This window comes from Spermophilus citellus, assembly GCF_964194105.1.
Source record: "Spermophilus citellus genome assembly, chromosome: 3".
In the NCBI taxonomy this organism is placed as follows: domain Eukaryota; kingdom Metazoa; phylum Chordata; class Mammalia; order Rodentia; family Sciuridae; genus Spermophilus; species Spermophilus citellus.
In genome coordinates, this window is record NC_138184.1 from 225,592,694 (window position 1) to 225,602,750 (window position 10,057).

Below are 10,057 nucleotides of genomic sequence, written 5' to 3' on the forward strand. Positions count from 1 at the left end.
ACTGGCAATAAATAACCATGTGAAAACAATCCAGAGGCTGGGGTGGTAGCACCCACCTGTAATTCCAGAACTTGGGGAGCTGAGGTGAGAGATCACTTCTGCCAAGGAGTTCCAAGATCAACCTAGGCAACACAGCCAGGCTGTCTCAAAAACCAAACCAAACCCAAAACAATCCAGCTAATTAGAAATCTAAGAAACACAAATCAAAACAATGAGAAATAATCATTTTAAATTAAATTTGAAAAAAAATCTCCAGTGTTGTCAAAGCTGTAGAAAAAAAATAGCCACTTTTCAGGAAAAACTCATAAATTTTCCTGTTAATTTAGAAAACTCTTTAAAAATATGCCTTGTTTTTGACTCATCACTTCCCTACTTCTAGAATTTTGAAATAAGACATGAATCTATAAAGGATATTAAAAAAAGAGAAAATTTGTTAGAAATTTATTTGTACATTTATGTAGCCTTTAAGAATCGTGATGTAAAAAAAATCTCTTTTAAAAAATTGGAGAAGATTTGGGCTGGGGTTGTGGCTCAGTGGTAGAGCACTTGTCTAGCATGTGTGAGGCACTGGGTTCAATTCTCAGCACCACATAAAAAATAAATAAAATAAAGGCATTGTGTCCACCTATAACTAATAAAAATATTTTTTTAAATGTGGAGTAAATTCACGCTAATGGGTTAAGTGAAAAAAGGCAGACTTTATACCAGGCATCACCCCAATTATGCCAAACATGAAATAAACATGCATAGAAAACACACCGGAGGATACATATCAAACTATCAAATGCAACTGGAGGAGGTAGAAAGCATGAGGGATCTTGATGTTCCCTTATTTCCTATTTATGCAACAGATTTTAAAGTGTTTTAAAAATAATGGTACGATTCAAAATTTGCCTTTGTTGAAAGCATTAAAGGAGAGGAAATTGTATTAGCCTGGAAACCCCAGGAAGTGCTTTCTTTGGAAAGCCAAGGCCACCTGCTAGTGGGTGAGTCACTGGCACAGGTTTACACCTGCCTCTGCAGACGCCACACTGGCTGCTGCGCATTTCCAACCGAAATGACCCACGTGCGCAAATGACCACCTTAGTCGTTGCCCTGCGTCTGGCCCGAGGCCACAGGTAGCCAGGCAACTCCTGCTTTTTCTTAGTATCGGAAATAGAGGGCCTTTTAAATTTCACAAGATCTGGCCTTCCCATTCATTCTCCACTTTGGAACAAATCCGAGGCCGCAGACCTCAGGTGCGCCGCTGTGGTCCCGGGTCCGCCGCGCGCCGTCTAGCACACAGAGGCCAGGGGTGCGCGGACGTCGGGAAGCCGCAGGCAGGCGCTGCCTAGGCGAGGCCCCAGGCTCGACGCTCAGGGGACAGCAGCTGCCCTCTCTGAAATCTCCCTACGAGCTTCGAGCCCTTAATCCTTGAGTGCGGACCAACCAGACCCAGCGATCACTGGCCGGCCACGCGGTCGCTCAGGAGCGCGCGTCCCCTGCAGGGACAAAGGGTCAGGAAACTTGAGCCCCTGCTCTCCGCCGAAAACCCTGGCTGGTGGTCACCACAGCAACTGGGTGCGGCCCTCCCAGGCAGGCCCCCGCGGGTGGGGTGCAGAGGGGTGACCCGGCCCCGCCCCGCCCCTAGGCCGCGGCCGCCGAGCCGGCGACTGACCCTCGGCAGCTCCTGTAGTCACGTGGCGCTGGGAACCCGGTGGGGGGGGGAGGTTGGGGACGGGCCTGGCAGTTGTGAACTCGAACCTGCCGCTGTCGCCGCGGCCGGGCTGGGAGCGGGCCGCGGAGGCCGGCCTGGGGCTCCATGGACGGGCGCGGCGCCCCTGCAGAGCCTGCGGGAGAGGTACGGCCCGGACAGGGGCGCGGGGGGCGCTGCGGGCCCGCGGGGGCGTCTCCACCTGCGGGGCGCGTGACCGTGAGTGTGCGGGGGCCTGCGGGCGGGGGCGAGCGCACCTGCGCACAGGCTCCGCGGGCTGCGCCGTGCGTGGGACCCGAAATGACTCTGTCGTAGGAGCGGGACCCGCGTGCCCGCGAACGCGGACGGAGGGCACGCACCAATACAAAAGCGGGGTGTCGGCCTTCCACCACCCTGGGCCGTCCAAGTTGCCGAAGGGGATTCTGGCCGAGTCCTGGTCACTCTGGCGCGCCCTGGGCAGCCCCATGGGAAACAGGCCTGGAATTCCTGTAGGGAGAGTGGGGGAAGGGGAGCCAGCAGGGATTCCAGAATTACTGCTCTGGGCCGGCCTTTGGCCACCAGGAAAAGACCCCTGCCACCGAATAGAGAATTCGTTCTGTGACCTTACCGGGGGAGGAGGTGACCCCCAAAGGCAGCAATGCGCTTCCTTAGTGAAGAGCGACACTCATTTGAACATTCAGGATCCATTAAGGTCACTGTCACCTGTCACGCAGGCTGTGGGGCTTAAGGCTGGAGCTGTGGCTTTGTTGGGGGAGGGTTGGACACTGGTGAGAACACAAAGATGACGCCCCAGAACGCAGAGCCTCACATATGTTTTCTCTCCCCTCCCCACAGGTAAGGCTGGCCTCTCTGCAATCAGAGGTCTGAGCTCTGCCATGGGGGTAGGGGTGTCTTTATTGCTGCAGTTTTCTCTGACATCTGGGGGCTATCGGAGTGTGGGCCGAAGCAGGCGCTGCAGCGGCAGAAGTATCCCCAAGAACATCCCCAGGAAGAGCTGGAAAAAGCCTCATCCCCAGCTCTGCAATCTTCAGGGTAGAGTCTGGCCCTTGTGTTCCCAAACCACCTTACAGCCCCAAAGTTCAGTCCTCCCCATCGGGGCAGAGGAATAGGGCCTTTGGGCGAAGGACCCCTTTCTCATCTTCCTGTGTGCTTATTCAGTCCTCAGAGGATGAGTCACGTCTGTATTCCCCCAGAGAACAGACTGTAGGGAATTTAGGAACTGTGTCTGGATGGAGCCTGTGAGCAGGTACAGGAGGTCCCTTAGGAGGCCAACTGCCATCCCAGCCCTCATTCTGTGTAGGCGGCTCTCCAGCAGGAATCCGAACTCCCCAGAGCTGTGGAAGAACTGAACATGGGCAGCCCTTGACCAGGTTGGGGCAGGACTAGGCAGGGGACAGAGATTACCATCTCTTTCTTTCCCCCTCTTTTGCCCCACTAATCCCCAGCACCCCAAGGGAATCAGAGCCAGGGATTGCTCCCTCCCCCCAGGGCAACGGTCTGTGGGTGTTCTTTGGATCAGGAGAGCTCTGCGGTGTACTAATAGTGTGTGTGGGTGGAGGAGGACAGGCGGGCAGATTGTGGGCAGTCTGGACAGGCGGTGGCCTGGCATTAGTCTGTGCTGGGAGTGGTGCCCCAGGCTCCCCTCCTGTCACCAAGAAAGGCTGTTCTCCAGGCTGCTGCCCAGAGAAGCTGAGGTTGGTGAGGCTTAAACTGCCTCCCCTGTGGCCTTGCAGGAATGAAAGGTTATAGCAATTTATTTTTGCAACATCTTGCAAACTCAGGTCTTTGAAAGGAAAAAACACTGCCCTGAAAGTTTAGAAGACCTGTCCCTCAGTCCTGGTTGTGCTCTTGGTTTACAGTGTCACCTCAGGCAAGGCTCATCCCCTTTAGCTGCCTCACACTTGCATCATCTGTCAACCAAGGCACTCAGTGACTGCTCAGCCAGCCTCTCCAAGTTGCTCAGAGCTCAAATGTGGCAATAGGAAATAGCAGACACATGGAAAGGCCACAGGGAAGCTTTGAAAAGGCATAGGGCACTGTAGGGAGATGTGACCATATTTTCTGGTGAGTCCTGTGGCTGGAGTGTTTGTGCAGCTGACCCTGGAAGTTTACTCACCTCCTGACACTGGGGTAGCTGTCACAAGGGGATTCCAAGAAGTGTCAGTATCTCTCCCTTCTGAAAGCTTCCGGGGTAATAAAGATACAAGATAAACATCCTTGAAATGTTACCTAGAAATCCAAGATTGAAATAAATAACCTACAAGGAATTAAGAGAGTCTAGATTGGTGTCAAGGGCTCTGGGAGTCCATAGAGGGTGGGCTGCTCTTGGGGTCTGGGGTCTCCTAGGAGGAAAGGAACTGGGGTGGAAGTCTTGGTCTCTGGAGTGACTCTGCTTTTCCACCCTCAGCAGAGGAAGAGCCAATGCTGGAACGGCGCTGCAGGGGCCCCATGGCCATGGGTCCAGCCCAGCCCAGGCTCCTTTCAGGGTCCTCCCAGGAGTCACCTCAGACCTTGGAGAAGGAGTCCAGCGGGCTGAGGCACCAGGGCACTAAACTGGCCCAGTCAGGCAGTCAAGCCCTAGGCAGGGCCGGTCGATGTGCCCACTGTCGAAGGCACTTCTTGAGCTGGGTGGCCCTGTGGCTTCATACCCGAAGGTGCCAGGCCCGGCTCCCTCTGCCCTGTCCTGAATGTGGGAGGCGCTTCCGCCATGCCCCCTTCTTAGCACTGCACCATCAGGTCCATGCTGCTGCCACACCAGACGTGGGCTTCACCTGCCACCTCTGTGGGCAGAGCTTCCGAGGCTGGGTGGCCCTGGTTCTGCATCTGAGGGCCCACTCGGCTGCAAAGCGGCCCATTGCTTGTCCTGAATGTGAGAGACGCTTCTGGCGACAAAAGCAACTTCGAGCACATCTGCGGCGGTGCCATCCCCCTGCCCCTGAGGCTCGGCCCTTCATATGTGGCAACTGTGGCCGGAGCTTTGCCCAGTGGGACCAGCTGGTTGCTCACAAGCGGGTGCACGTGGCTGAGGCCCTGGAGGAGGCGGCAGCCAAAGCTCTGGGGCCAAGGCCCCGAGGTCGCCCTGCTGTGACCGCCCCGCGGCCTGGTGGGGACGCCGTGGACCGCCCCTTCCAGTGTGCCTGCTGCGGCAAGCGCTTCCGCCACAAGCCCAACCTGATCGCCCACCGCCGAGTGCACACTGGTGAGCGTCCCCACCAGTGCCCAGAATGCGGGAAGCGCTTCACCAACAAGCCCTACCTGACCTCGCACCGTCGCATCCACACTGGCGAGAAGCCCTACCCGTGCACTGAGTGCGGCCGCCGTTTCCGGCACAAACCCAACCTGCTGTCGCACAGCAAGATCCACAAGCGGTCTGAGGGCTCCGCGCAGGCCACCACCGGTGCTGCGAGCCCCCAGCTTTCAGCCGTGGTGCTGGATCCCTCGGCAGAGCCCGGCCCTGAGAAGATTGCTCCGGAGCCCGCGGCGGAGCCTCCACCTGAGGCCCCCTTGGAACCCCCACGGGACCAGGCCCAGGCGACCCCATCCCTGTACAGCTGCGACGACTGTGGGCGCAGCTTCCGGCTGGAGCGCTTCCTGCGCGCGCACCAGCGGCAGCACACCGGGGAGCGGCCCTTCACCTGCGCCGAGTGCGGGAAGAACTTCGGCAAGAAGACCCACCTGGTGGCGCACTCCCGAGTGCACTCCGGCGAGCGACCCTTCGCCTGCGAGGAGTGCGGGCGCCGCTTCTCCCAGGGCAGCCACCTGGCCGCCCACCGGCGCGACCACGCCCCCGAGCGGCCCTTCGTCTGCCCCGACTGCGGCAAGGCTTTCCGCCACAAGCCCTACCTGGCCGCCCACCGGCGCATCCACACGGGCGAGAAGCCCTACGTCTGCCCCGACTGCGGCAAAGCCTTCAGCCAGAAGTCCAACCTGGTGTCCCACCGGCGCATCCACACGGGCGAGCGGCCCTACGCCTGCCCCGACTGTGACCGCAGCTTCAGTCAGAAGTCCAATCTCATCACCCACCGCAAGAGCCACATTCGAGATGGCGCCTTTTGCTGTGCCATCTGTGGCCAGACCTTTGACGATGAGGAGAGACTCCTGACCCACCAAAAGAAGCATGATATCTGAGAAGGGCAGGGGCTGTGGGGGACGGAGACAGGCCCTGGGCTCCTTCGCAGCAGGAGTGTGGCAGTGGCTTGGGTAGCTCGTGTTGGAGCTGGTGACGGAGAGGGATGCGAATTCAGAAGGGAAAGAAGAGGCGGGAGTGAGCTGGGCCCTGTTAGTGAGGGAGTAAACCCGGATGCCAGGAAAGCCCCTGAGAGCCGTGTTTCCAACATTCACCTTGACTGTTCTATGCCCTGGAAAAGTAGCAATAGCAGCTCCATTTACCCTTAGTGCCCTTGGCTATAGGAGCCACCGGTGGGAAGGAAGAGTCCATCCTCTGGTGTTAACGCCTTAATGTCCCAGTCTTTATATGAGTTACTTCAGGTCACTTTTGAAAATAGGTGTGGTACAGTCCTTAGTAAAGGAAAGCTCGGGAGGAAAAGTGGACCAGCTGGATATGCCTTGGAGAACCTGCTGGCCTTGTCAGGCAGCTGGGGCCTCTTCAGCCCAAGAGATGAAACTAAGCTGGTTTTACCTGTGCCCCCTTCCTGATGCCCCTGCTGAAATCCCAGGCGTGTAGAGGCCCATCTACTGCCAATGATTCAATCCCCTTCCTCCCTGAAGATCACCTTCCCAGGCGTTTCCTCCTTGGTCTGTCTGGCTTTATCTAATTGGCCCTCCCAGGGCTGACCCTCTTCCACTCTTTCCAAAGCTCATTGTGGAAGGAAGGACTGGCCCACTGATGCTGGAGGGTCAGCTGAAGGGAAGATCCTGGTTGAGGGTCCTTTTCAAGGTTTCCAGCATGTGCATATTAGCCTTTCCTGGTGACAGGGAGCTCCCACCTCCTGAGGCCCTGGTTCTATTGTAGGGTGATTCTAATTGCTAGAAATTCTTCCTTATAATGATCGAATTTTGCTTTCCTATAATTTCTATCTATTGGGCCTTGTTCTGTTCTCTGGATCTAAACAGAACAACCACTTACCCTCCTTTTCAGACTAGAGAATAAAGATTTGGTTTTAGAACTGGTGGCTGGGGAGTGTTCCTTTCCCTGGGGACTGTGGAGTTGGAGGGAGGAACATGGCTCTTCTTCCTGGGAAGGAAGGGCTGTGTGAGGCTTTGGCAACAGTTGAGGGCTTCTACACCCTCCTTCTAGTCCTCTCCTGAGGAGGTGGCCAGCAAACCAGAAAGTTGGGCTCAGTCTCTGGGTGGTGGGCCAGCGTTCCAGTTAACTGAACCAACATATTGGTTCCTGCTAGGTTGTGATGCACATGTTTAATCCCAGTGACCAGAGGCTGAGGCAGGAGAGTTGCAAGTTGGAGCCCAGCCTGGACAACTTGGCAATATCCTGTCTCAAAACCTAAAAAAAGGGCTGGAGGTATAGCTCAGTGGTAAAGTGCTTCTGGGTTCCATCTCTAGTACCCTCCTCGATGATAACTGGTTTCTGGTCACTGACCCACTGAGGTGAATCCAGGGCCACCATTGTCATTCTCACCACCTGGCCTTCCAGTTACTTCAGCTAGCATTGACGGTCCTTTTGGGGGACAGTGGGACATACAGACTTAGGTTACACTTGCAGCCCCTCCCTGCTAGAGGGTTGACAACATGACAAAGGAGTCTCTGGAAGGATAGGCAATTCTGAGCAGTAAGGACAGTTCCCAGCTTGCATATCCCACACACATTGGGTGCAGATCCACATGGCCAGGCGTTCAGCCTTCTTTGAGGCCAGGTCAGACTTCTCAGGTACCAGTTACCAGGAAAGAAAGGGAAAGATTTGATTGTGTCCTGTGGGATCTCACTGGCTCACTGCTGTAGGTCCTTCACTGTGTCTTCCTCCCATATGGGGAGGAATATGGGGATTTCCTACATATTTGAGTGTCAGCCATCAACAAGTGCATTTATTTTTGCTTATATTAGAAATCTCTGCACTTATCCCCAGCACCCAGCACAGAGTGGTGCTTAAGAATAGCCACCATTTGCCTATGTGGATGGCACCCGCAGGGAAGTTCCCCTACACTGCCTCATGTGATCCTTGTGCAGGGGGTGTCTTGTTTGCCTTTTCAACATGAAAACATTTGCTCGGGGGTCATGTAACTGGCAGTCACCACAGGCGATTCAAGCTCAGGTCTGTCTGGCTCCTGAACCTGTCCCTTTTCATCACCACCATATACTTTTTGGATAAATTGAGTTTGCTGCTGCTTTTGGTTAAGGTAAGTATTAAATGCCTACTATGTACTTGATGTGATGGAAATGGGTTTCAAAGATCAGAACTACTGTGAGGTCTCCAGACCCCTGTGAGGCTTGGGTCTGGAGAGGATGAACATAGGTACAAAGTGAAGAGATGGACAGAGGCGAGTAGGGCTTAGTGTGTGGGATGGAAGCCAACACCTTCAAAGCTTCATATTGATTTGGGGAGTATTTGGGCCACTTAGAAACCTGTGTAGTTGCTGGTTGTGGTAGCTCATGCCTGTAATCCCAGCAACTTGGGAGGCTGAGGCAGGAGGATTTCAAGTTCAAAGCCAGTCTCAGCAACTTCGCAAGATCTCAAGCAACTTAGTGAGAACTTGTTTCAAAAAAAAAAAAAAAAAAGTTGGGGCATTGGGGATGTGGCTCAGTGGTTAAGTGCCCCTGGATTCAATCCCTGGTACTAAATCAAAACCTGTAGAGTTGAAAGGCAAGTTATCTGTCAGAACCTGAGAACACAGGGCATAGTCTCAAGAATGTCCATTGGCCATCTGCCTCTTTTAGGGAGTATATGGGTTCCAGTGGGCTGAGGGGAGAGGGAATCAGATCAGGGGTACTAACCTTAAGAAAAATCTTTTTCTTTTCTTTTTTTTTATGATGTTGGGGATTGAACCCAGGGCCTTGTGCATGTGAGGCAGGCATTCTACCAACTGAGCTATATCCCCAACCCCAAGAAAAATTGTCATCTTAAAGGGACTTGACCTGGGTGTGAGGATGGGTATTGGGTGTCCTGTGTTATGCTGCCCACTGTTTTGGGTTGAGTTGGTAAGGAGAGGTCTGAAGGACAGAGAAGGCCACCTAGATGGTCTTGAGGAAGCTGGGAAAGTAGAGACAGTGGACTTGCTTCTGGTTCCTTCCTGAGTTTTTCTGAGGAGCCAGTGGTTCCCAAGCCCTTGCTCAGCATTCGTGCAGACAGCGTTCACAGGGGAGGGCTGGCCAGGCAGGAGGGGTCAGAGCTGTCTCAGGAGCGTCCCTTCTCTTCTGAAAAACGGGCAGTTTTTCTTTTTTTTTCCTTCTACACAAAAGTGTTGAATTATCTTTTTAAATGTTAAATAATGCAGACCTGTTTATAATTTTAATGTGAAAGTCCTGTACCTCCTACCCCACAAGTGTTTCTCTACACTGTGGTAAGAGCTTGGGGTCTTCCCCCAACCTTTTTTCTTTTAAAAAGCCTTCTCCTCTTATTTTATTTTTTAGCTTAATGAGAATAGGTTCTCAGATGTGCTTCATTCTTTCTACCCCTGAAATGCCCTTGGCCAAGGAATGTCAATTTGGAGAAGTCTGTCACTATGTAGAGGAGGAAACAAGCTCAGAGTGGAAGTGACCTCACAGGGTCAGTCACACTCGCTGCTGGAAGACCTGGAACTACAATGTTGGTCTCTGAAGCAGGACTGAGTCCTAGGAGCCTTTGTGGCTCCTCCTCCAGAAAGTAACCCTGTGAGGGAGACCCTGAAGGGTAGACTGCTAGTGAAGAGCTCTGCAGGGTGTGTTGGGTTTTATGAAGCACAAGTGCTTCTATCCTTTATAACCAAATATAACTGTCAAGGCCCAGTAAGATATGTGGGCAACTAGAAAATTATTAACTATTTTACAGATGAATAAAATCAAAGTCCAGAGACTGAAAAATAGCTTTTGTGAAAACTGTACTTGAAGCAAGTGGCAAAATGAAGAGAATCTTGACCCTCAATTTCTATTGCGCTTCTGAGCCTGAACAGCAGCTAGGCCTGAAGCAGATGCCTCATCCCGGGTTGACTGGTTAAGGAACATCAGGTCCACCTCCTTCACAGGGCTGTCAGAGAGCAGCCCCACTTCTGTTTATTTGAATCTTGCCTCCATAGGCAATTTCTCATCAGCTCTGCGGACAAACCTGCCAGTGGGAGTTGACCCAGTCTTGTCCCCTTTGAGGAATAAATGAGAGGGATTTCCTTCCAATTGGGGCTACATTTTCCCAGAGGGCTCTGGGAACTGTATACCCTAGTTGGCCATCTGGACCAGGTTAGCAGCTGGGAGATGATTCCA

At 53.6% G+C, this 10,057-nt stretch overlaps 1 protein-coding gene across 4 annotated transcripts; it reads left to right on the top strand.

Moving 5' to 3' along the window:
* Positions 1-1,695: 1,695 nt before the first annotated feature.
* Positions 1,696-6,814, top strand: REPIN1 (replication initiator 1). Of its 4 annotated transcripts, none has more exons than XM_081287599.1 (3): positions 1,696-1,840; positions 2,599-2,725; positions 4,101-6,814. In XM_081287599.1, exons 1-3 carry the CDS (start codon positions 1,802-1,804, stop codon positions 5,819-5,821), a joined length of 1,887 nt encoding a protein of 628 aa, XP_081143725.1. In that variant the 5' UTR covers positions 1,696-1,801; the 3' UTR covers positions 5,822-6,814. The 4 variants fall into 4 exon arrangements, with proteins under 4 accessions (XP_081143725.1, XP_081143723.1, XP_081143724.1 ...); XM_081287597.1 differs by having other exon boundaries at positions 1,787-1,912; XM_081287598.1 differs by having other exon boundaries at positions 1,787-1,912; positions 4,104-6,814.
* Positions 6,815-10,057: the final 3,243 nt, after the last annotated feature.

What these genes read in the sequence shown, in the direction of transcription:
- REPIN1 (XM_081287597.1), top strand. Translation starts at nt 1,802, where the DNA reads ATGGACGGGCGCGGCGCCCCTGCAGAGCCTGCGGGAGAGGTACGGCCC. An exon ending in CACCTGCGGGGCGCGTGACC is followed by an intron (nt 1,913 to 2,598) that starts GTGAGTGTGCGG and finishes TTATTGCTGCAG; the next exon opens with TTTTCTCTGACATCTGGGGG. An exon ending in CCAGCTCTGCAATCTTCAGG is followed by an intron (nt 2,726 to 4,100) that starts GTAGAGTCTGGC and finishes TTCCACCCTCAG; the next exon opens with CAGAGGAAGAGCCAATGCTG.